This window comes from Myotis myotis, unplaced genomic scaffold, assembly GCF_014108235.1.
Source record: "Myotis myotis isolate mMyoMyo1 unplaced genomic scaffold, mMyoMyo1.p scaffold_m19_p_4, whole genome shotgun sequence".
Classification (NCBI taxonomy): Eukaryota; Metazoa; Chordata; class Mammalia; order Chiroptera; family Vespertilionidae; genus Myotis; species Myotis myotis.
In genome coordinates, this window is record NW_023416346.1 from 29567615 (window position 1) to 29595222 (window position 27608).

Below are 27608 nucleotides of genomic sequence, written 5' to 3' on the forward strand. Positions count from 1 at the left end.
AAACATTAAGAAAAAAGAAAGTTGGGAAAAATTACTTATTTGGCTTTGGGGCTAAAATTCTGCAGCTGTGATCAGGGAAAATTCTCTGCCCAGCAGCCTGAGTAATGAATAAAAGTAATTTTCAGAATGAAGAGAAATCAACAAACTCTGACTTTCCACAGAAAGGCCAAATGCTGCCTCCCACCATCTTTGACAAGAATGACATTTTACCTACTGAATTGGTCTCTTAAAAATGAGTTGATAATGTTTGCATTAGTAGGATCTCTTGATAGAGAATGAGACCATTTTAAATGTCTGTTACTCTAGGAAGCATCTATTTTTAATTTTAGCTCTGTTAGAAACAGTGGATATTATTAGATTTTCAGTAACATTCATATCTAGATATCTTTTGGATAATTTGTTTTCTGATCCAGAAAGTTGATTATGTATTCCTTTAACCATTTATGAAAGATGTAATTTGCATAAGAGTTATTAAAGGAAAGGGGGTATCTGATTCATATTTACTATTTTATTCCCCTTTTATAATTATGTGTGTGTATTGAAGTTCAGAATGCCCTGTCTAAATTTTAGGATGAAAACAGGAAGTAGTGCTAAATTTAAAGTGTGTTTTCTTATTTGAGGAATTAAAACCCATGTTTTGGAGTTTGTTTTGGTCATCATTCCCAATTTAAATGTCATTGTTGTTTCTCATGACCAGAGCAGCTTGTGGAGACCAAATAACTCATGTTAAGATTATATCTGAGGCCTGTCAGATGGAATTTTACTCCAAAATGTTATGGGTGGGAGATTCTCAAAAAGTTCAGCATAGACATTTTGGCCTATATTACCCAACAGTTCCATTACTAGATATATACATAAGAAAATAAAAACCATTTGTGGAAAAAAAGAAAAGAAAAAAAGAAAGCTAAATTTGAAGATTATTAGGATTTTAGTATTGTAAAGAGGGTTTCCTACCAATATTTGTATTCAGCATCCAAATTCAAGCAATATAATTTAAGTATGTTCATAGCAGCATTATTCACAGTTGCCAAACGGTGGGAAACAACCTAAATGTCCACCAACTGATGAATGGATAAACAAAATCTAGTGTATCCATACAATGGAATATTATACAGCCACAAAGAGGAATAGAACACTGATACATACCACAACATGGACAAACCTTGGAAACCTTATGCTTCATGAAAAAAAGCCAGTACAGAAAGACTACGTGTTATATGTTTCCTTTTATATGAAATGTCCAGAATAGGCAAATTAGTAGAGACAGAAAATAGATTAGTGGTTGTCTGGGCTGATATGTGTAGGTGAGGGAAGGGAGTGAGAATGACTGCTAATAGGTATGAAATTTCTTTTGTGGGTGATGGAAATGTTCTGAAAGTAAGTAGTGGTGATGGTTGCACAACTCTTTTTTTCAAAGCTCATTGAATATACTAACACCCAATGAACTATATATACTTTGGTCGTATTATATGGTATGTGAATTACATTTTGACTTTTTAAAAGTTGAGGAAAATGCCTATTGGAGGGCAGGCAGCATGTCTAGCAGCATGTTGGTCTCATGAATTTCCAATTTGCAGTTCTCTAAGGGCTAATGTCAGGGTTCACCTCACTGATTAAGGGATGGAAAAATCACAAACTGGACCACAGGAAACGAGGGTTCCAATCCTGACCTAATAAGTTACTGGCTGTGCTACCTTGGACACGTTCACCCACATTTGTAGGGAACTTCATCTCATCTTGTATAGACTAAGGAAATTAGATTTCAAGATCATAGTTTTTTTACAGTTTAGTGGTTGGAATCTTTTTGTTGTTGTTGTTGTTGTTAATCCTCACCCGAGGATATTATTTCCTTTATTTTTTTTTTTTAAGAGAGTGGAAGTGAGGGAGGTGTGTGTGTGTGAGAGGGAGAGAGATATATATATATAGAGAGAAACATCGATGTGAGACATATCAATTGGTTGGCTTCTGCATGCACCCCGACCAGGGCTGGGGATCGAATCTGCAACCCAGGCACATTCTCTTGACCGGGAATCATACCTGAGACCCTTTGGTCTGCTGCCTGATGCTCTAACTATTGAGCAGTACTGGCCAGGGCTAGTGGTTGGAATCTTTAATTGCATTTGCTTTCATGCAACTTACATGGTTTATTTACATACAAGCTTATGTCAGTGTTTTCCATCTCCGGAGAATGGAGGGGTGATGTTGGGAGGTGTTGAGTGGGAAAATGGCATAATTCTTTCATAATAAAAATATTGAGGGTATTTGGGGAAGGGTGAGAGATAAAGGAGCTTGTCTTAGTCAGTTTGGGCTAAACTGAAAAAATACCATGGATTGGGTAGCTTAAACAACAAAATTATTTTTCTAGTTTTTTAGGCTGGAATGTCCAAGATCAAGGTGCTGGCAGATTCAGTGTCTGGAGAGGGCCTCTGGAGCCTCTTTTATAAAGACACTCATCCCATTTATGAGGATTTTTTATTGTCTAAAGTTTTACACAAGTTTCCTTTTTCCCCAGTTGACCCCCCCCCCCTCAGCCATTCCCACCCTGGGCAAGCCCCCACTTCCCCAGTGTCTGTTTCCATTGGTTATGTTAATATGCATGCTTACAGGTCCGTTGATTTGCTCTCTAACCCCCACCCCCTCCCCTGCCATTTGTCTCTGTATCTATTCTTGTTCATCAGTTTATAATGTTCTTTATTATCCATAAATGAGTGAGATCATGTGGCATTTTTCTTTCACTGACTGGCATATTTCACTTAGCATAATGTTCTCCAGTTCCATCCATGCTGTTGCAAATGGTAAAAGTTCCTTCTTTTTTATAGCAGCATAGTATTCCATTGTGTAGATGTACCACAGTTTTTTAATCCACTCATCTGCTGATGGGCACTTAGGCTGTTTCCAAATCTTAGCTATGGTAAATTGTGCTGCTATGAACATAGGGGTGCATATATCCTTTCTGATTGGTGTTTCTAATTTCTTGGGATATATTCATAGAAGTGGGATCACTGGGTCAAATGGGAGTTCCAATTTTAGTTTTTTGAGGAAACTCCATACTATTCTCCACAGTGGCTGCACCAGTCTACATTCCCACCAGCAGTGCATGAGGGTTCCTTTTTCTCCACATCCTCTCTAGCACCTGTCATTTGTTGATTTGTTGATGATAGCCATTCTGGCAGGTGTGAGATGGTACCTCGTTGTTTTGATTTGCATCTCTCGGATGATTAGTGACTTTTGAGCATGTTTTCATATGTCTCTGGGCCTTCTGTATGTCCTCTTTCTATTTATGAGGATTTCAACCTCATGACCTAATCACATCACAAAGGCTCCACCTTCAAATACCATCACATTGGGGATTGTTTCGACAATGAATTTCTAAGGGACACAAATGTTCAGTCTATAACAAAGCTATATGTTTAAAGCAAACTTTATTTCTTAAACCATTGGGTGAGGACATATATGTATGGTTAATTTCTATTCCTGAACCAAGCTGGGTACTGACAGTGACTTACCCAGGCACCCCTTGGCCTTTCTGCCATGGCATTCTCAGCACTTATGCCCTAGATTTCTGTCAGAATAGCAAACCATCACCACCATTTGTTTTACCAAAAGGAATCATCTCACCCAACCCCACCCCCTTCTCTCCTTAGCCTGGCTATCCTGACTTGATTTACCTGTTTTTTATAGTAGGAGAAGCTATGCAATGGACAGGAGTTTGAGGGGGTCCAGAACCACAGCAGCACTCATTCATCACTGTGAGAGGAAACAAGGAGTTTATAAGCTTTCACTGAAAAGTCATCATTGTGTCAGTTTTCATGAAATAAAGATTGTGTGAGCCATCACAGAGGGCTATTTTCAGGACAGTCTTCACAGAGGATGCTTGTTCCTCTTAGAAATGCTTGCCATATTGTAAGCTTTTTATCCCTTCTTTAGCAGGGCATTACTCTGGTGCTTTTAGTGTCTGATCCTGCTAAGAAGTAGGAAATATTAAGAGGGCATTGTTCTAAAGAAATGATCTCCGAATATCATTGCTAAGCACCATCTATGACCACACATATGTCCGTTTATAAAATGTCCTGTGAGACTGGAGCAGTGATGGGTTTATATCAAAGTTCAATCTCCAAATCAAGGCCATTAAACTTGTAAAACTGCTCTTAGAGTTTCAAATGTAGAAAATTTGTATTGTGTTGGTGTTACATATATAGTACAGATATGGCATGTGACACTTGATACATTGGCATTTTTGAAAAGAAGAAGTAAGCCACTGTTTTTTCCTACCTTTTCTCTGCTCATTTTCTTTAATGTTTTTGTTTCCATTATTTTATGTGAGTTATTTTGGGCTCTTTTCCTTACTCAGAATCCTATACTTTCTCTTGTTCTCTTTTATAAGAGATGAGCAAACTTTGCATTTGGGTACTCTAATGTTCAGAAAAATGAACAATATAATTTATGCAGTTTTGTTTTCAAGGAAACTTTGTTATTTTCGCCTGCAATATGGTGTACAGGATTTATCCTATTTCATTTTCCTGGAGCACTTTAAGACTAGCAATGATGCCTTTGATGTGCAGTGGCTTGTTCTAAGGCAGTGATGACGAACCTCGGCGTGCCAGCATTTTGAAAAACCCTAACTTAACTCTGGCGCCGTGTCACATATAGAAATTTTTTGATATTTGCAATCATAGTAAAACAAAGATTTGTATTTTTGATTTTTATTTTATATATTTAAATGCCAGTTAACAAAGAAAAATCAACCAAAAAAATGAGTTCACGTGTCACCTCTGACACGCATGTCATAGGTTTGCCATCACTGTTCTAAGGCATGGCTTTCTCCCTGGATGTTTCATCTCTGTTTCCTTATGAAGCACAAGTTGTCTTGAGAGAAATAAGGAATGGTGTGAAGCACAGTTCATAGAGTCTGTTCCCAAATGGGAAAATATGTGTTTGAAGAAATAAATAAGGCTATTTTGATAAATAAACCTTATTTTTATGTTTACTTAACTCTTGTCTTCCAAGTCTTCTGGTATTATTTTTGGCAACATGAATCATCTGTTTGATGTCTTTTAAAAGGAAAAAATATCCTTGTTCCATGGGTCAGCTCTCTGCCCAGTTGGGTCTCAGGCAAGGACACCACAATTTAGGTGGAATGGAAATGTTGTTTTTTTGGAACACAAATTCAAAGGACCTAAATGTATATAAAACAAGTCAATTTTTCTTAATATATCACTTTGTTGATCTGCGCTCTGAACACATGTAGAACTTCTGTGAAGCACTTGAATTACAACTTGTAACAACTATTGACCTTCCACTTGTGGCTTTCAAGTAATGTTTTAGTTATCTTGCTTCATATGATAAAGAAATATTTTGAGTAAGAGATTTTTCCAGATAATTGTCCTTTCACATATCAAGCAAACTTTAAAAAATGTTCTCAACATTTCAATGGAAATATTTCTGAAATATTTATGCCCTTGCCTTATTAAACAGAAGGATAAAACCGTAATTAATCAGTTAAAGAAGACACAGGGTCATCATCATGGAAATTATTTAATAAATGGTGCTCTAATGCAGTGATATCCTTAGGGCTCTTTGAAGTAGGAGGAACTATTTGCCCCTAAACTTAATGGCCCCAGACTGTTCTGTTGCTGTTGCTTCGGCCTCCCTTTTCAGCTGTCACTTCTGCTGTCATTGATTTGGGTTCATTCTTTGTCCTTTTTAACCCAGGGCAGAATTGAATGTCTAGAAATCAGACGGAAGAGTCGGTTAAATATGCAACTAGAGTATTTGTGTGCAAAATAAAGGCTATGTCCCAGAGGGTGGCTCCAAAAGTCTACAGTAAATTTCACAGACTTTAAATATTTCTTTCTTTTCTTTTTTTTGTTAGATCTTGCTTATTGGGTTGACTTGAAAGTTGAAGCAAAGTGAGCCACTGCTATATTTCTAAGGTTGCTTATTGAATGGCTAGTATATCAGGAGGCTACAAAAAGACCACTTTTAATGACTTTCTGTATGTTTGATTAAAAGAAATATTCCCATCTTTCCACACTGAACTTTAATTTATTTTCCTTTGTCTCCCCCACTTCTTTCAAATAATTACTTTGATCTTTTTATCTAACTTCTGAATTTGGCTTATCTCTTTTGTAGCTTTTAAGACATATTGCCAGTACACATTAGCATAGGTACATGATAATACTTTGTTGTGTTTTTAGCACCTCCATAAATTTTATCTCTTTATTCAGATGCATTTTCTCTTTGCAGTGACCAACCCACAACCTTTGGTTTATTACACCAACATGATTTTTCTCCTTTGCCAAAATATTAGGTTTTGTCTGTTCCCCATAAGCTTCATTTTGTAAATGGGCAGTGATTTCACCTTTATTGTGAAGTTGGCCAGCCTACTTGATATGGAAATGAGTTTTACTTGTTTTTACTTCCCAGGATCCCTTCTGGAACCCTTCTTATGAATAGGAATCACATTGACAAGCACCAGTCTCTCAGGCACAGTGGCTGTTTGTAAAGACAGCCTACACATGTTGGCCAAAACAATTTCACCCTTGAGTTACTTCAAAACTGACTGGTGGATACCATCTGGTCCCAATGATTTATCTAGTTTTGGTTTGTTTATTAGATGCAGAGCATCGTGTTTACCACTATTTGATCTAGTACCTCTGACGTGTGGGCTTCAGAGTTCTCGTTTGGGAATGCGAATCTTCTTAGAAGACAAAAGATTCATTTAGTCTATGGACCATCTCCTTTTTAGCCCCATGACTGTGTTTAAGTGGATCCTTGGATGCTGTAAATGGCTTCTTCCCTTTGATAGAGCGAAAGAGCCTCTTACTCTATTGGCTTTGCAATCTCGTGCAAGTTGCTCCTGCCTAATTTTTATTTTGTGTCTAACCTGCTATGCCTTCTAGCTTTTCTCTAGTCCCAGTCTGGACTAGCTTTTTATTCATTGAAGATAACCTTCACTTCTTTTCATTCTGTCTTTTAGCCACACAGAAGGTTCCCTTCTCTCTCCAGCCCTTTCCTCAAAATCTAAATACTTAGGAGCACTTACTCTTAGGTAACCATAGGTAAGGTTTTTGTTTTGTTTGGTTTTTTTCTCCCTATTTTTAAACCAGTCTCCAGGCACCTTGCATGTTGTTTACTTTTTGAACTCTTTCTTCCCCAGTAATGCCTAATTTTGTCATAGTGTCTCACTCTAAAATAGAAGAAACACACGTGATGGGTTCTGAACTTCTTTCTCTCCTATCATGTTAAATTTAACAGTGCTCTGATCAACATTTCATACTTTTATCTAGTTACTTGGTGCCTTAAGTCATATATATACTCAGGGCCAAGGCCAGCATATCTCCCAGGGCTCCTGTTCCTCCCTGCCTCCCTTCACAGTCCTTACCCTCCTCATAGAAACACTAGTTCAGGAAGTAGTCATTTTTCATCTCTCCAAACCTTGCCTACCCATCCTGGCAAGTAAGTATTATATTATGTTGATGAATTCTTTTTCTCATTCATAATTGTGAATCTTATGGACAATTGTAAGGGGATAATGACGGGAAATTTATGGTACCGGTCTAAAACCTAGTAGAGGAAGACTTATTTGACAGAAATATTTAAAAAATAGACTATGGAGAAGTAATCACATGATGAACTGAAACAATCTGAAGTCCATATACTTTCATCAGCAACATCAAAACATCAGCACTTAAAATGCATCATAATTGTGCAGGGAGCTGTCATTTCCATCTTTGTTCTCCCTTTCTTTGATGTGATAGGGAACAAACTCCCTTCATCTCAGGGTGGTTTGTTTTTTGTTTTTTTATTGGACATACATTTATCCTCAGATATTCTAATAATTTCTGAATCATCCACCTTTATTTTATAGAGCAGAGTATGCTTTCAACAAAATGATTGGCTGTTAGGAAGGAACTGATCATTTGTCAGGATTGTGCTGTTGACTTAACAGTGCATACTCTGGGCACACAAACTTTTTAAGAAGGTAAGATACCTATGTAACTAAGTAAAATAGTGTCTTATTTTAATCTTTTTAATTGTGTTCACGAGTGCAAGAATTCTAGAACACAAATTATTCCTAGTTTATATGTAGAAATATTTGGATGTTGATGCAAAGTTAATTCCTCAAAATATTAGGCTAAATTATGTGAAATTACTGAGTTGACCTTTTTTTACTTAAGATAATGGCAATTTTGCCAAAACCGGTTTGGCTCAGTGGATAGAGCGTCGGCTTGCGGACTGAGAGGTCCCAGGTTCCATTCTGGTCAAGGGCATGTACCTGGGTTGCGGGCACTTCTCCAGTGGGAGATGTGCAGGAGGCAGCTGATCGATGTTTCGCTCTCATCGATGTTTCTAACTCTATCTCTCTCCCTTCCTCTGTAAAAAAAACAATAAAATATATTTAAAAAAAAAAGATAATGGCAATTTCATATGAATCAGTCTTTACTACTTTGTTTTTTATTAATGCCCAAGGTCTTAACAAAGTCATTTGTTTTGTTTTGTTATTCCTCACCTGAGGAGGATATTTTTTTCCCATTGATTTTTAGAGAATGTAAGGGAGGGAGGGAGGGAGGGAGGGAGGGAGGGAGGGAGAGAGAGAGAGAGAGAGAGAGAGAGAGAGAGAGAGAGAGAGAGAGAGAGAGAGATGGAGATGTGAGGCACGATTGATTGCCTCCTGCATGTGCCCCGACCAGGGCTGAGGATTGAGCCTACAACCCATGTTTGTACCCTTGATGGGGTATCGAACCTGTGACCCTTTGGTGTGCAGGCTGACAGTCTAACCACTTATCTAGGGCTTAACAGATCTATTTTAGAATGAAAGAAAGCGTTCTCCAGACAAACCCCAGAGTGATATTCCTATAGCCTGATTTTTTTTTTTTTTTAACCAAAGGGCAGTTTCTGTTTTGGCTATAAATAAAGCTAAATTAACATTTGGTCTGTAATTTTTAGAAATAAATGCTTTCTAAGACTTAATAATAGTACTACTAGTAGTAGCAGTAATAACAATAAGAAAACAAAAATTCTTTTCCTTTGAATTAATATACCTGAACCCTGAAGCGCAGAAAGGATCCTCCTTCTGAACAATATATAGCATCTTCAGACATCAGCATTCATTATAATAGCCACTATTAGATGAGACACTATATACATTTAATGCTTCCAGTGACATTGAGGTATATCCTGTGTTTTGTCCCCATTTTACCAAAGATGAAATAGTCTCAGAAGTGAAGAGACTGACCCAAAGTCGCACAGGTAGTAAGGAACAGAACTCAGTTCAAACCCAGGCCTATTTAATCCCGAAGCCCTTATGCTTTCCTTATCACATGGTGCCTACCTGCCTCAAAGACTTAGCACAAGTACTGAGTGTTGTAAGCTTTTCTATTCTCTTGGTTGAGTTTTCTGCTTATTGTGATGTCGTTTTTTGTATTGAACTGGACTGACTGAGGAACCTTGCTGATGCTGAGTAATCTGAAGCTCTTAGTTCTTGAAGAGCCTGACCCTTCCATTTCTGAATTGCTATTCACTGTTAGGATAAGAAGAAGCTTGGGTTCTGCACGCTATTAGAGGGCTACCAAATTTGTCAATGCTATTATAAGAGTTTTAACCAATAAACAAAATGTGTCATGATTTTTTTCTTAACATAGGCTCATTTTGTAATAATTCTCAACATAATTTGCTTATGTTTGAAGCCACAAATCATGAAGGCTCATTTCATAATAATGAAACAATTTCTTTTTTTTTTTTTTATAAGAGCATGCCCCACACTTACCCATACCTACTGGTCATTAGGCCAAATGGAAGATCAGACTTGTATTACCAAGCACCTATTCAAAAACATGTTTATGAAAGTTGAGAGTGCTATGGTTCTTTTTTAAGCTTTTTTAATTGTAGTGTTGCCATTCTATGTGATTAAATTTATCATAGTAAAGTTAAGCTTGGTTTACATTAGTTGGTCTTTTTTGTATTGGGCTGTGTTCATTGTCATATATTAAAAATAGAAACACCCATGGGCAAAAAATAAGTATTATTTTCCAGATAGCCTGGTTGGATTCATTCTGATTTAGGCAGTTAGTTTACTTGCAAAAATCAAGACTTTTAATAATGGATTTTTGTTTTGCTTCAGCTTTACAAATCCCCCCTCCACCAGTTGAAACTGATTCCAGACTTGCACTGTGGTAATGTATATGCTCCTCCTGTAACATTGAATATAATTTGGGATTATGCCATTTTATCTCAGAGTTAAAACATAAGATTAGGTAGATTTTTTAAAAATGTGACCTTGCACTGTTTATTATCCTATGACAGAAAGAGAATTAAGCGACCTATTCTGTATTCTTATATATTTCTAGTTACCAACACTTATTTAAGTATACTAAAATGTTTCCTAATTCAAACAGATAAGCATAGCACTGCCAATGTTATCTTGAAAAACAAGACCAATATATATTTTAAAAAAATACACACACACACACACACACACACACACACAGACACTAGAGGCCCGGTGCACAAAATTTGTGAACTCGGGGGGGGGGGGCTTCCCTCAGCCCAGCCTGTGCCCTCTCGCAGTCTGGGACACCTCGGGGGATGTCCACCTGCTGGCTTAGGCCCGCTCCCCAGGGGATCGGGCCTAAGCTGGCAGTCAGACATCCCTCTGGCAGCCCAGGAGCCCTCAGGGGATGTCCGCTTGCCAGCGGGGAGCAGGCCTAAGCTGCAGTCGGACATCCTTAGTGCTGCTGAGGAGCCAGGAGAGGCTCCCACCACCACCACTATACTGGCAGCCATCAGCCTGGCTTGTGGCTGAGCAGAGCTCCCCCTGTGGGAGCGCACTGACCACCAGGGGGCAGCTCCTGCATTGAGCGCCTGCCCCCTGGTGGTCAGTGTGTGTCATAGTGACCAGTCATTCCCAGTCGTTCTGCTGTTAGGATCAATTTGCATATTACCCTTTTATTATATAGGGTAGAGGCCTGGTGCATGGGTGGGGGCTGGCTGGTTTGCCCTGAAGGGTGCCCCAGATTAGGGTGGGGGTCCCCACTGGGGTGCCTGGCCAGCCTGGGTGAGGGGCTGATGGCCGTTTTCAGGCTGGTCACGCCTGCGGGCTAGAAGCAGGTATCTGGGATTTATTTAACTTCTATAATTGAAACTTTGTTGCCTTGGTCCCGCTCGAAGCCTGGGTTTCCCCTGCAACCCAGGTTCCCAGCCCCTCCTTGAGCAGAGGCAACACCGGCTGGAAGCAGGTACCTGGGATTTATTATTTTTTTAAATATATTTTATTGGTTTTTTACAGAGAGGAAGGGAGAGGGATAAAGAGTTAGAAACATCAATGAGAGAGAAACATCCATCAGCTGCCTCCTGCACACCCCCTACTGGGGATGTGCCCGCAACCAAGGTATATGCCCTTGACCAGAATCGAACCTGGGACCCTTGAGTCCGCAGGCTGACGCTCTATCCACTGAGCCAAACTGGTCAGGAACCTGGGATTTATTTATCTTCTATAATTGAAACTTTGTAGCCTTGAGTGGAGCTCAGGGCAGGTGGGAAGCTTGGCTTCCTCCATCGCCAGGCCAACCAAGACTTCTGCTCACTCCAGCTCCATGGCCGCCACCATCTTTGTGATGGAGTGATTGTTAATTTGCATATTACTCTTTTATTAGATAGGATAAAATATATTTTATTGATTTTTAGAGAGGAAGGGAGAGGGAGAGTGAGAGATAGAAACATCAATGATGAGAGAGAATCATTGATTGGCTGCCTCCTGCACACCCCCTACTGGGGATTGAGACCACAACCCAGGCATGTGCCCTTGGCCGGAATCGAACCTGGGATTCTTCAGTCCGTAGGACAACACTCTATCCATTGAGCAAAACCAGCTAGGGCTTAAAATATATTTTTATTGATTTCAGAGAGGAAGGGAGAAGGAGGGAGAGATAGAAACATTATTGATGAGAGAGAATCATGGATTGGCTGCCTCCTGCACGCTCCCTACTGGGGATCGAGCCCGCATGTGCCCTTTACTGGAATCGAACTCAGGATCCTTCAGTCTGCAGGCCGACTCTCTATCCACTGAGCCAAAACAGCTAGGGCAACAAGACCGATATTTGATGTTAGTTATCGTTTGTTCTTATCCTAAACACAATTAAAAAATTGGTTGGTGGGGGGGATGGGTAGAAATGGTGAAAGGGAATATAGTCCATAATAATGTGATAACTTTGCACAGTGACTGACACTAGAGTTAGTGTGCTGATCATATTGTGAAGTATATGAATGCTGAATCACTATGTTGTACACCGGAAACTAATGCAATATGCATGCCAGCTATACTTTATAAATTTTTTTTTAAATCATCTCTTGTTGGTTACTATGGGATCAGGAAAAACTATGAGCTTTTGCAAATACATGTTCTGTCTGCAAGGCTACTTTATTTTTTTTCTTTTAAATACATTTAATAATACTCTTAAAATATATGCTGAACCACATATGATTAATCATTTTCCACACAGGATAAAACATCTTCAAGGAGTGGAGCAAAAAAAAAGTGTATTAAAATGACTTTTCTGTCAGGAGGTCCTGGTATGAAATTGTGTCCTTAAATTTTCCAAAGGAGGCTGTATTTATTGCCTTTTTTTCCCTAAGAAGGGCCATTTTAATAATTTTTGCTATCACATCAAAGACTTTTCATGATAATTATAATCAATAATTGCAGTAGTAATGCTGTGTGCCATCTGCAGGCTCTATGTAACGGAAACTGGAGAGAAAAACATGTCCCTTTGCTTGATGGGAGTTACTGTGGAACCTGAGGCCCTGGTGCCAGATTGCCACTTGCATCAGTTTTAGGTGGCCCTCCCACTACTCAGACCTGGGTCATATGCTATCTTTTATTTCTCTTGCCCCTTAATGGCTGTAGTCCGAACCGCCCCTCACCCCCCATGGTTTTTGTTCATCCTAAAGTAGCTGATGGGCCTTGATTGGGGGGGTCACATTCTGGGACTGGAGGAGTAATCATAACTTCTTTGGGAATCAGATATTTGACCAAATTAATTTCTTTATAAATGAGCATTGGCCCATGGCCAAAATATTTATGGAAGGCAGGATATTGCAATAGGTAACCACTTACCCAGTTAGCATGGACAGCTGTCTGATACTTTGAATTTTGAACATCAGGTCTGAAACTTGTCTTTTGTCCAGAGTTCAGGAGCTCTGGGACCTCTCTTAGGTTTTATGACAGATAACACCATTCTATAGTGACTCCATTGTTAGCCCTATGGCAGCAAACTTCATTTCTTCTTAGAGGCTCAAGTTATAATGGCCTCTCTCCTTTCATCCGTGCACCAAACAAAAATGGTAACAGGCACCCCCTTCATTCTTGGTTATCTGATATTTCTGCAGTAAAGAGGGCAAGGCTACCTCCAATCCACTAGTTGTTTTTTGGAATTGTCATATCTATCTCTGTGGCCCTGGGGTGGTTCAGAGTCTTCTGATCTAGCAGATCTGCATCTGAGGATCCTCAGGACTTGCATAGGCCTGTAGGGACTTGAATGCAGAGCAATTGACTGGTTTCTCTCTTTTCCTTGTCACTTGCTGGCAAAGAGGCACTCATTTTTCCATCTTCTGTAAGGAAATAAATTTTTTGAGTCATAAATAATTTATTACATTAAGACTTTAATTTAGTGCCCAAGACCTGCCTTTATTTTCCCTTCTCTGATACTAAAGAAACCAGTGGAAGTGGTAGGTGGCTGGCATGGCAGCCTAGCTAAAGAATTCCCTAAGTGATGCCTTACATTTAATTTCAAACATCTTTTTATTGGTGTTTCAGATCCCAGAACAAACTAGGGATTATTCTTAGTGTGATAGAGAGGAATTGTGTTGTATATCAATTCCTTCATTGTGTGGTGTGTCAGTCACTTGAGGACTTAGAAGCTCCTTAACTGAGACCTCAGCTGCAAACATTGAATGGAGCCATCCCAGTGATTTATTGACTATAAGAATATAAGTTTAGGGAATCTTTTCATCAAGTGACCACACTTAGATACTTTAAAAAATCAAAGCATTGCCCTGGCCCATGTGGCTCAGTTAGTTGGGCATTGGTACCAAGAAATTGTTGGTTCAATTCCCAGTCAAGGGCACAAGCCTGGCTGTGGGCTCTATCCCAGTAGTGGGTATGCAGGAGGCAACTGATCTATAGTGCTGTGTTGCGTTCTCACATTGATGTTTCTCTCTTTCTCCCCGTCTCCCTTTCTCCCTCTCTAAAAATCAATAAAGTATTGAAAAAATCAAAGCATTGACATTATCCAAGAAGTGGCTTTAAAAAAAAATTATTTGAATTTTTAGTGATCTGATTTGTCAAGCCAAATAAGTAAAAAGCATTTATGTGAGAAGTTTTTGCTTTGTGGAATTTGCTTCTTCCCCTCATTGCAATATTCTTCTTTGAGTTCAAGATAATATCTTCTGTAGTTATGTATGACTTAACAAATGGACATGGCATGTCTCACAATGTATAGATTATATTTGAGTGTGTGACTCTCTCCCAATTTGCCCAAAGGCACCTCCTAAGGCACATCTGTTGAAATCACAATGTGAGAAGCATGGGTTGGGTTGGATTGGCCTGAAATAGTATCACCTTGCCTCTTGTCTTTTTTAAAAATTAAATTTATTGGGGTGACATTGGTTAATAGGATCATGAGGTTTCAGTATGGATTTCTATGTTATTGATCTGGATATTGCACTGTGTGCTCATCACCCAAAGTCAAATCATCCTTCATAACCATATATTAGGGCCCCTTCACTCCTACCCCCTTCCCTCTGGCAACTACCACACTGCTGTTTGTGTCCATGAGTTTCAGTTTCATATCTCACATAAGAGTGAAATCATTTGTCCTTAGCTTTTTCTGCCTGACTTACTTCACTTAACATAATATATTCTCAAGGTCCATCCATGTTGTTGCAAATGACAGTATTTCATCCTTTCTTATGGCTGAGTAGCATTCCATTGTATATATGTACCACATCTTCTTTATCCAACCCTCTATCGAAGGACACCTTGGTTGTCTTCATGTCTTGGCCACTGTGAATACTGCAGTGAACATAGGGGTGCATATATCTTTGTGAATACATGTTTTTGAGTGTATACCCAGGAGAAGGATTGCTGGGTCATATGGTAACTCTATTTTTAACTTTTTGAGAAATCACCAGAATGTTTTCTGCTGAATTGTTCCAAGATATGATCAGATGAACTCAGATAGTTGGTGGTGTGTGTGTTTAGAAATTCAGATTATAGAATAAGGAGGGAAGAGGAAAAGCATATAGAGCAAAAATAAAATCTATTTCTGTTCATCTTATAATTTCAAGAGGGCAGAATCCAAGCCTTTTCTATTTCTGCACTGATGGATGGCATCTGGCAGATAAAAGGTACTTGATAAATACTACATTAAGCACCAACAATGTTTTTCTTATGTTGTCAAGTTGGGTCAAAGGTTAGTTTGGGAGAAGTGAATTGATTCTTTGATTTAGACTTGGGGGAAATTTTTAGGGCCGGATACCATTTCCAGATAATCTCTTGAGGTGGACTGGTTGAAGTAACTAGGTGAAGAAGTGGTAAATATAATATTTTCAAATCCTAATGAACAAACCAAATGTAATTAATCAATAGGTCTGACCCTGAAGGAAATATTCTAAAAGATCAGATTGGGAAATTGAGTAATGCTAAGGAGCTAGTACATAGCCATTAAGATAAATCCCAATCAGACCTGGAATGCCTAATTTACCAAGCCAAGGAAACTTAACTGGCATCACCACAGAACTGTGGGACTCTTTCATCAAATGTTATGATGGACTTTTAGACAGGCAACAGAGGGTAGGTATAAAAAGGATAATTCTCTAGATAGCAACATTAACAGTGGCATTCTCTCCAAAATTAGGACTGAGACAAATTTTACTTACAACTCCAATCAATGACCTGGAAAAGAAAGTATACATTGAAAACTTTACATTTGTCAAAAAACTTTTCTAAATAGCAAAGTGTCCATTAAATGGGAATCAATTCTAGAGTGTATGCTCCAACTGTGGCAGGCCCAGGTGTTAGGGTACAAGATAATGAATGGCAAGGAGAGGAGCTTTTTAGAGGGTTGGGGAAATTCAACCTTGCGAAGCAAGCATGCTGCCCCTCTTCCACCTGCCTGTCCTAAAGTTCAGAAGAATTTTTCTCTCATGTTATAAAAATTAACTCCTGTTCAACTATGACTCATGTCCATGTCCGTTGGAACTGAGACTAATAAAGAATCCTTCAGTGCAGATCTGTGTTAGAGTTAGCTGTAACTTACTATGACCTTTAACGAGAATTCTGTAGAAGTAGATTTTAAGGGATGTAATTAAGTACAAACATTGAAAATGTGAATATTTCTTTCTCCTTTGTCATTTCATTGATGTTGGCTAGAATTTTAAAGAAAGGTTTACGTGCCTTGAAATCTGATGTTAGAGAGTCATTTTTCTTTATGCGAAGCAGCGGACTTTGCTATCACCTTAGTGTAAAAGCTTTTCTAGATAGCTACTTAGAGAAATATCTTTGGAAGAATTCATGATGAATGGATATGCTTAGGTATATTTTTCCTAGAAAGTAGATTAACTGAAAACCTATTCTCATACTCTACCTTGGAGGAAGGAATTTGAGGTATGTCATGAAAGGGAGAGTAAAGAAAACTTGAGGGTTTTTATTTTCTTAGCCAAAGATGAAAACAACTATGAAAAAATGTTAAAAATCTTCATGACCCACAACCCATGAAATGTACATAAAAAGAAAGGTATAAATATTTGTATTAGAGCAAGTGTCTCATATCTGTGAGTCCCCCTACCCCCGCCCCCACCCTCCCACTACATTTTCTTCTACATTTGCAGTAAACCACTGACCCTTTGTGATCTTGCTGTGAAACCTAAATGGCTGTGGCAATTTATCTGAGAATTGGATTCCTGGAGGGTCCTTTAGAGATTATTTGGAAATAATAAGGAAAATCACTCTCCGTTGGAAGTCCTGGTGTTCAAGCCATCCCCCTAGGCGGAGGAGGAAAGACAGGTCTCCAAATGTTTTTCTAAGGATACCTTCCTCCTTTCTCTTTCTCTAATTCTCTAAGGTCTTATGTAGTTACCCACAGGAGATTGACTGCTCTCAGGGGCAATCATAAGACTTTAGCACACTAGTGGTGTTGAGAAAGGGCAAGATGCTGCTGGTGGCCAGCATTCTCCCACCCTGATCTCTGTGATGCTCCAAGCCTGGTCTGATTAGCTGTCTTCGAGATGGTCCTACCAGTGCTTTGGTCTACCAGGGTTTTGATCCACAGCTTGGTACACAGGTTTCCAGAAGTACTATTGGACACCAAAGAAAAAAAATGTTGTAGCCAATGGTGTTTCCTCTCTAAGCTACTTTATATTTGTAGATGAACGTATAACTGAGGTATTTGGAATCATTTATTTATCCCCGGGCATTCCATTAAAGTGTGAGCCCAATGAAAATCATAAATTAGTATTTCAGCTAATCTCTCAATTGATACGACCATGACATGTGCACCTAAATCATTGACTCCTTTGTTAGTTGTAAAACAGGAGCACCCCATCTTTTCCTACCTGTCCATAGCCTATCCTCTATGGTTCCCCAACACATTTCTGGAGCCTCTTATTAGCATTGACTCCTGAGGTAGTATTTATTAGATCCTCAGACTTGTTGAAGAGTTTTAGCTTAATCACCAGTATTATTCCTGTTGAGCCCTGGACCTGGACGAAGTGTTAGAAAATGTGCAAAATAGATGCAGTTGCTCTAACTGATCTAAAGTGTTGGTAAAGTAGGTCAATGTGTTCATTTCAGGCCACCCACTCATTTTGGTTGATATCTTACTTTAGTAAACGTTTGGTACAATTCAGATGGGGTTTTAAGATTGCCAGACATAAACTTTGGTTCATAATTTGCTTATTTAAACATCAATATAAAGCCCAGCTTGATTTCTATTTGGAGTGGATTTTAAAGCTGTTGCAAGCTCAATGAAATGAAGTATGGAGTTTTAAAGTAGCAACCCTAACTCTTCCAACTACACTTAACACGAAGGGTATTCTTAGAAAAATATAATGAAACTGATTTTCAAAGTATATGTGTTTCTGATTGGCCTTCGCTATCTTACCTTGTAGGATCAGTGCACCTAAAAATAATTGACAGTCTTAAGCCCTCCAGAGCTATATTTTGGCAAGGTTTTAACAAAATGCTAACTATCTGCATTCCTCCTACTGATGGGTAGGTGATCTCAAGTCATACATTTGCATAATAACTAATTTATGTGCCTTACTATTAAGGTTTAGGTCAAATGACTTTAGGCTTTCCGTGTGCATAGCACATTATATGCAATAATTTCACTCCTTTTTGCAAGGGGGAGGATAGATTAATGTATATGGTCCCCCACCTTCCTGATATTATTAAAAACTTTTAGAGATTTTATTTCTTTGTTCCCATGAAGTTGAGCATTGTATATTCCTCCTGGGGTTCTTAGGTAACTTGGAGGAGCTGGAGTTTTACAACAACCTGCATTTTAGCTTACTTTGTGGCCACCTGACTTTAGATCTAGAAAGTGAACAGAAACTATTTTGGTAATTCTTTTTTAATTTTAAATTATTTTAAAATTTATCTTTACCGTTGAAAGTAGTATAGATATCCCCTTTAGTTTTTGTTGTTGTTGGTTTATCCCATTGACTTCCTCCACCCCACACCCACCCCTCCCAAGCCTTAACTGGGGAACTCAATATGCATGGTTGTATTTTGGTAATTCTTCAGACCAATGACAAAGAATTGTTTTACTTTCATTACAAATAAAAATAAAAAAGTAAAGTAGAAATGGAGGGATTAAGAAAATCACCCCCTCAATTAATAGCTTAATATAGCTTCCCAATATTAGAATTATATCTTTTTTTAAAATTTATTTTCCCTTTATTGATTAAGATATTACAAATGTGTTCTTATCCCCCCAAGTCCCCGCACATATTCTTTTTACTTTGAAAACTGCTTTTTTAGATAATCTAGCTCTTCCAGGATAAAGTATCACAGAAAATGGAAGGACAGCAGAGTTTTTCTAGACCCCACACCCAGTTTTTCCCTATTATTAACATCTGACATTAGTGTGTGGTACATTGTCACAATGGATAAGTCAATATTGATGCATTAGTATTAACTAAAGTCCATACCTTAGTTTTTTTTTACTAACAGTTTTATTGATATATAATTCATACCCCCCCCCAAATTAAACCATTTAATTACAATGGCTTTTAGTGTATTGTGCATCCTCACCAAAATCAATTTTTGAACATAATCATTTCAGAAAGAAATTTCATACCTTTTAACTATAACCATCCCCCTTTACTTCCCATTAGCCTGGCTCGCACACTGCCCCCTCAGCCCTAGGAAACAATAATCCATTTGCTTTCTCTATACATTGACCTGTGCTAGCTAGACCTTTAAATAAAAGGAATCGTATAACATGTGGGCTTTTGTGATTGGCTCTTTCCCTTAACATAGTGTTTTTGAGATTGAGCTGTGTTGTAACCTGTATCAGAACTTTATTCTTTCTTATGGCTGAATAATATTCAATTGTACCAAATTTGTTTATCTATTCATTGTTGGACCTTTGGCTATTATGAATAATGCTGTTCTCACCATTTGCATGTGTTTGTTGATTTCCTTAGTTTTCCTATAATGTCTTTTTCTGTACCCACCCAGAATAACACATTATATTTTGTCATCATGTCTGCTTAGGCTCCCCAGGCTTTGCTTGTGATGGCATTTAGATCAATGTCTTGGCTTAGTTGTCATCATTTCACCATCACTTATGCATTCTACCCAGCAACTAATTGATCATGTTTTCTTTTCTGGCTGTATTTATTACCCTAAAATCTGTCTTCAATGAGATATGTTCCTGAAAGACATGGAAGAGAGAAGATGCTGCTCTCCTGGCCCCTCTCAGTACAAGTTGTCTCTTCATGGAGAGCCTCAGTAGCTTATCAAAGTATAATAGATGGTCTTCATTTCTGTCTTTGTTTTGCAGTTGCATAGTTTTAACATTTACATAATGCTTCCTTGTTTGCATAGGACTTTTTAGGCTCCATTGGGTAAGTGACTTTCCCAAGAGCCCACAGTGAATCATGTACAGCTGGGACTCAAACCCGTATTCCCGATTCTCCAGATCAGTCTTTTCATCCCTAGGCAATCATTCGCCTTGCAGAAGGAAAGATCCAGTTAGTGCTAAGTATTTGGGAGCTTTTAAATTAACTTCTTAAAAACCTCTCCTAAAGAGCTGTTTTCTTCAAAACCCAGGTGAGGCACACTCAGTTTCTGCAAGAAAGGCCAATGCAAAAATCATAGTCTCTTAGAGTTGCAGTTTACAAAGTGCTTTTCAGTGTGTTCTTTTCAGATGTCCCTCCCTGCTGCTCTTACCCTTAGGGTGCAGTTTGTGTCTCTATTATTTACCAGAGGCATTTGCTTGCTTTATTGATGAAATCATTTGGGGTGTGTCTTACAAATCATGCCGGTGCAGGCAAGCCTGGGTTCTCTGCCACTGTATCCCATGAAGGTTTTTGGTTCCTCCATTTAGGACTCTGGGACAGTAATCTCTAGAGATTTATCTCCTACAGTTTCAGAAATCTGACACCTTAATGAAAACTACAAGTATTCCTTTATCATCCATCCCCTGAAAATGTGTACGAATCTGACAGACATTTTTTTCCCCTGGCATCTAGTTGGACTGCAAAATGAATATTCTGAGAGAGCTGTAGAAATGGTTGTAAGTTATGGTTAAAATTGTAAAGTTGATAGTAAATAAGCTGAGGGCTGGCCTGAGAACCTAACAGCAACCAACAATTTTTATGGGAAGGTGGGTTATGAGCAACTAAAAATTAATGGGCATTAGCTGTATCCCATTTATACATCAGAGCCAGCCTTTGGTGAGACCGTTAAATGAGATAAAATGACAAAGCACAGTTCCACAGATTGTTCACCACAGAGCCCTGGTAAAGGATGGAATGGATTCCACATATTCAATGCCTACTTCTTTAACTATTGATATGAAGTGCTGAAAAAAAAAAGAACCAATACACACTCAGCGGGATTGAGTAGGAATTTATTGTGATTATCTTTGTTTAGCTTTGAAAACTAAGGCCTTGATATTAAGACTAAAGAGAAATTATATAGAGCTGGTGTGATTAAAAAAAAAAGTATGGCTCTTTCGAGTGATTTTTTTAATGCCATAGAGTTAAGCTTTAAAAAGCATGCTTCATTGAATCTCATGCAAGCCTCCTAGTACAGGACTAGGGGACTGTTTTTCTTTTGAGGACCACTGACCCACAAAGAAAAAAAACTAATCAAGAGCCATGTACTAAAAACAACTTTATTTAGGTGCTTCCTTTGAAAACCATAAAGCATTCAGTTCATTTGCTTTTAAAATTAGAACAGGAACTCTCAACAAGTACAACAAATTTTTAAAAATCCTTTGGTTTCATGTTATGTGCAGTTAAAAGAAGTAGGTGGAGTAGGGTAAGAAAGAGCAATAAAGGTAGAATAAAAGAGGGGAAAACAGAAGAGCTTTAAGGGAGTAGAAGAGAGACATGGAGAGCCTACACAGCATTGGGCATAGAAGCAGGGGATTGAATTAGGAAAATATAGGAGACAAATGTTAGGTGTGGATCATAACTCACTGTTCCCTTGAGCTATATTACCTGCTCTTCTGTGGCTCTAATGTTTAAGCCTTTCAAGTAATAATTTTTATGGAAGGTTATGTATCAGAGTCACCTAGGTCCCTTAAAAAATACATGTACCCAGTGCCATTTCTGTAGTGGCTCTCTACTTGTCGCATATCGGATTCCATTGTCTCTGTGCTCAACCCTCTCAGCATAAAGAAAAAAAAATGAAATGTTTTTTAAATGAGAAGTATACAGGATCACCAGGTTTAGAAAAGAAATTTCCAGAAAGAAAAGACATTTCTCATTCAGGCACAGAATTTTAGAAGCAGTCTCAAACATCTGTATTATCATGTCTTTCAAATAATGTATGCCCTGGCTTTTAATATAAACATTTTGGGTGATTAAAATAGAAATAGTTGTTTTAAGAATCAAATTAGTTGCTCAAGCCCTAGCCGGTTTGGCTCAGTGGATAGAGCGTCGGACTGTGGACTGAAGGGTCCCAGGTTCGATTCCAGTCAAGGGCATGTACCTTGGTTGCGGACACATCCCCAGTAGGGGGTGTGCAGGAGGCAGCTGATCGGTGTTTCTCTCATCGATGTTTCTAACTCTCTGTCCCTCTCCCTCTCTGTAAAAAATTAATAAAATATATTAAAAAAAATTAGTTGCTCCAGTTCTTACCAAATGTGGAGCTATAATTCCATTTTCAAATGCACCAAGCCTGTTCCCCCTTTCCCTCCTTCTGCTTCTCAAGAACAGAATCTGGTCATGGCACTGAATCCCAGTAGCCTAAGTGTATCTTGGGATTTAATTCACAAGTGTGTTCTGGACTGCATGTGTTTCAGCAAAGCTTTTGGCAAGAATGTCAAATTACATTTTCAAGTAATGCTTTTTATTAGGTATACCGGTTAATGTGTATTTTTTTCAATAGATTGAGTTACACATATGTTGATATATATGTGATTTGATATGTATGCTCTTTTGTTGTATTGACACCAAGCTTCAAAAGTTCATATGTCAAATTTTCTGAAGGTGTTAACATCATATTTTTACGCTTAAAATGTTGAATTTTGTGCCAAAAAAAGAGCATTTGCGGGAAGTTTTAATTCATTACTTTATTTTGAAGAAAAGTGCTGCTGAAAGTTTGGATCACAAAATCCGCACTATTAACCGGTTAATAATTAATCCACATTATTAACCTGTTAATGGTTAATCCGCACTATTAAACAGTTAATGATTAATTCACATTTTAACCTGTTAATAGTTAATCTGCATTATTAACCGGTTAATGATTAACCCGCATTTTAACCAGTTAATAGTTAATCTGCATTTTAACGGGTTAATAATTAATCCACATTATTAGCCAGTTTAATGATTAATCTGTATTATTAACTGGTTAATGGTTAATCTGTATTAGCTGGTTAATGATTAATCTACATTATTAACTGTAATCAAAGAAAACACAATAATTTCAAGAGAAACATCAAAAGTGCTTTATTCAAAGTAATGTCCATCGCTAGCTACACATTTCCCCCATCTTTCAGGTAATTTGTGGATACCATCCCACAAATAGAACTTTTTTTGTTTTGAGGCAGACCATTCAGAGACCCAATTTTCCACTTCTTCGTACATTTCTGAGTGCTGCTCAGAAAGTGAGTGTGCCATCGATTGGAACAAGTGGTAATCTGAAGGAGCAATACAACAAAATCGTATACATATCAAATTGCATATATATCAACATAAGTGTAACTCCATCTATTGAACAAAATCTGCATTATTAACGGGTACACCTAGTAGAAATGCAGGCGGAATAAGTGGTGTGTTAAGGCTGTATGGGCAAAAGTTGAGTGTTGGAGTTAGCATGTTTGCACCGAGGGGTAGACAACTTTGCCAGCAGAAGCATTAGCCAAGTATTTACCCTGTTCTCATCCTTTACACGGTGCAAGCCTTTTACCATTAGACAATTTTTTCCTGGAATGTTCTCTCTAAAATGAAAGTGGACTCTCTTTTTATTTTTTTATTAGATATTGCCAAAACAGCGATGTATTCCAGTGTTCCGATATAAGCAGGTCTCCATAAGGTCCTGCTAAGGGCCTCTGGGGGACATGTAAAGGTCAGGGCACATGGGCCCTGCTGGGCTCTTTACATGTGCCAGTGTAAATGGTGCTGTGTACTTTCAGCAGGTTACCAGTAAAATTTTTATTGTTGTTACCTGTTTTTGAAGATTGTCTCCTTGACGTAAAATTCCTGTGGATAAGTTTAAACCCTTCAATGTTTAGCACCTTCTTAAATGTAGAACATTATTCTTTCCTGCTGTCTCTTAGAATTTGCTGGCTTCAGGTCGAGTGTCTGTGCATGTATGCATTGGGGGGTGGGGAAAGGGGTGCTTTTCCTTGGATTTAGAAACCTATTTTTATAAAATCCAATAAGTGACTCTTTATTATATGTGTGAACCCTGCTAAGACTAGGTGAACATATTATTTTCCAAATTCTTGAATTGTTTTACCTTGGAAATCCAGTGCACTTCCCAACAGAATCTTTGCAGGGGCTTGAAAATCAGCCTGTGATGAACTTTAGCCCGTGATAACCTTAAAAAGTAGCTGTTCCCTTATTATAATTTGTTTAAATAGCCCTGTGTGTCTTAAGTCCTTATACTGAGCATTCCAATTCTATGTGGGGTGTGACTGTGATGTGGATTATTTAGTACAGCTGCAGCAAACACTGTAACTAGTTGGGGTCCTTCATATTATTTTATGTATTCAGACTGTATTGGGGGAAATCCCCAATCTTGAAACCAGGAGACAACTGGATATCTCTCTGTTAATTATATTATGTACTAGTACCGAAGGCCTGCTGTGAACTCATTAAGCCAGTGAAGGAGGGAGTTTTGTTTTTGGTTGTAACAAAGATGTTTCCAGAAAACAGCCTTAGCAACCTTTCTTCTTTCTTTTCTTAAAATAGACTTTTATCATTATTTGAGAGAGAGAGAGAGAAAGGGAGGGAGGGATGAGAGAGAGACAGAGACAGAGAGAGAGCGAGAGAGATATCAGTTGCCTCCTGCCATGCCCTGACCTGGGATCCAACCCGCAACCTGGGTATGTGCCTTGGCACCTTTTGGTGTGTGGGATGACGCTCCAACCAACCAAGCCACACCACCAGGGCAACCCTTCTTCTTTGACTGATGAGAGCTAAGATATTCTAAAACTTCACAGCTCCTTAATTCTTCTACAAAATCTACCCTCCCTCCTTTCTTGTTTGAATTATCTGTGGACCAAGGGTTTCTAAAATGCCAAAAAGACTTCCAGCAGTTTTGGATGAAGAAGTTATTTGAAGATTGTTTCCCTTACCCTCTTCCTTAAATAGTCCTTTAATGCTGCATACCCGGATTGTCTGGCAGTAAGACTCTCCACACTTTTTAATTGCCAGGAAGGAAGAATGATCAGGAGTATATACGATTATATAATGCTTGTATATGTGCAGTTGATAATCCTAGTATTAGTCAAATAAGTTGCCAGCTCACTTGTATCCAAAGTAGTTTCACACACACCCCCACCCTACCTCCAACCCTGAGCCACTTTGGTATCTATCTTACGTGAAGACTTATTTCCTCTAAGCCAGTGGTTCTCAACCTTGGCTGCAAAGTAGAATCACTTGGGAATCTTTTTAAAATCCTGATTTCTGGGCCTCATCCTCCGGAAATTCCGTTTTATTTGTTACTAATGTTGTGGCCTCAACCCATAACAAAGAAACAGAATTTCCAGAGGATGAGGACCAGAAATCAGGATTTTAAAAAGATTCCCAGGTGATTCTACTTTGCAGCCAAGGTTGAGAACCACTGCTCTAAGCACACATAGCCAATAAACAGGAAAGGCTAGCTCATGCTCAATTCCCATGGTTATCAGTGTTGTTAGAAATATTTGTTCTTTATTCTTCATCCCTTTATTTATTGTACATGCTTACCATTGGCAGGCTCAAGTGTCTTCAATGTACTCATTTTTGAGTTCTTGAGATCTTGATTTTTTTCAGATCCCATTTGTCTTACATGGAACATGGACAGCAATAGCAGAAAGAACAGTGAAAGTGAATCCTTGTAAACATTTGTACTATGGTATCTATACCACACCAATTAATATTGGAGTGAATAAAGTACCTAGTGGATTTATTTTCCAGTGGCACTGCATCTCTTAGTCATTATGAAGGAGAGTATGGCTTCTTTAAAGCACAATTTTGGTCCTGTGATAGGAGGAGTAATGTGTGGGTGAACTCTGGGATCTATTTAAAAAAACACCCACAATCCTCCAGCCCCTTATGGCTAAACCACAAGCAAAATGCAGTTGGATTAGGGGAAGGGGAGATACTTTGTGAGTTAAGCTGCTGTAGAGTGATGCGCCTTTGACATTTCTCTTGACCCTTAGGATTCCTTCACTACATAAAGATTATTTATTGGAAACCATTAGTCTGTACTGGAATGAGTGGCTACACAGAATCATAAGGTCAATACAATATTTAACATCTGCAAAGAAGTTGCTGGATGAGAAAAATCTTAAAATTAAAGATCATTTTATATCATCCTTTGAGTTATCATAGACTCAAATTATCCAGCATGAATTCCCTTTGTTTCTGCTTGACTGATAACTTCTTGAAATGCACTTTACCTATTGCTTCCTCCAAGTATAACTATTTCTCATATATTCATTCAGTTTTTGGTTGTTGTCACATTTTATAAATACTTCTTCATTAATGGTGCCCTCTCTTGGAGTGTAAACTCCCAAAGCTAGAAAAACTATGTCTCATTTGTGTGATTTGAGACATAGAATCATAAAGAATTATAAAAGAGAAATGGGTTGATACTGAATAATACTCTGTTTACTGGCCACACTAGTGTTCCTGTGATGTAGCACACTTCCTGATTGGAAAGCTCTTTTGTCTTTTGGAGGTGGCTTTATTATTTTATTTTTCCAAGAAGGTAATAAATATTTTTGCTCTTTTTAAAATATATTTTTATTGATTTCAAAGAGGGAGGGAGAAGGAGAGAGAGATAGAGAAACATCAATATATAGAGAGAATAATTGATTGGCTGCCTCCTGCACGCCTCCTACTGGGGACTGAGCTCACAATCCAGGAATTGAATTGTTGCCTCCTGGTTCATAGGTTGATGCTCAACCACTGAGCCACACTGGCCAGGATGAATATTTTTGTTTTAATGAAAGCCTCCATACATAAGATGCCTAGGCCTTAGCAGCATCCTCACAGATGAAAATGAAGCAGAATTTGTGTACCTAAATCAAATTCTTCCCTCTTGAACCTGATGAACGATGATGGAAATTGAGTGTCCTACACTTTATCTTTCAGGGGATCATTTGAAGATCTGTCCCCAGGGTTATACCTGCTGCTCTCAAGAGATGGAGGAGAAGTACAGCCTGCAAAGTAAAGATGAGTTCAAAAGTGTGGTCACCGAACAGTGCAATCATTTGCAATCCGTCTTTGCTTCCCGTTATAAGAAGTTTGATGGTATGTATTGGAACTTTGGTCCAGTGAGCATTCACATTTGCTTTGTTCCTCAATTTCTTTTACACTTTTTTAAAAATAAATCTTTATTATTCAGATTATTAGAGTTGTTCCTCTTTTTTCCCCCCATAGCTCCCCTCCACCTGGTTCCTACCCCACCCCATGCCCTCACCGCCCCCCCCCCCCACTGTCCTCGTCCATAGGTGTACAATTTTTGTCCAGACTCTTCCTGCGCCCTCCACACCCCCTTCCCCCCCTGAGAATTGTCAGGCCTTTCTATGCCCCTGATTCTGTTATATTCACCAGTTTATTCTGTTCATCAGATTTTTTATTTACTTGATTTTTAGATTCACTTGGTTTTTTTTGTTTGCTTTTTTAAAGTTTATTTTATTTTTTTAAATATATTT

General features: G+C 38.4%; 1 protein-coding gene across 1 annotated transcript in view; it reads left to right on the forward strand.

The window, feature by feature from the left end:
• The window catches only part of GPC4 (glypican 4), a 119946-nt gene that overhangs the window by 52521 nt on the left and 39817 nt on the right, over positions 1 to 27608 (forward strand). Inside the window, exon 2 of the mRNA XM_036304623.1 lies at positions 27046 to 27204. Coding sequence (XP_036160516.1) covers positions 27046 to 27204 — 159 coding nt within the window. The remainder of the gene's footprint in view (positions 1 to 27045; positions 27205 to 27608) is intronic.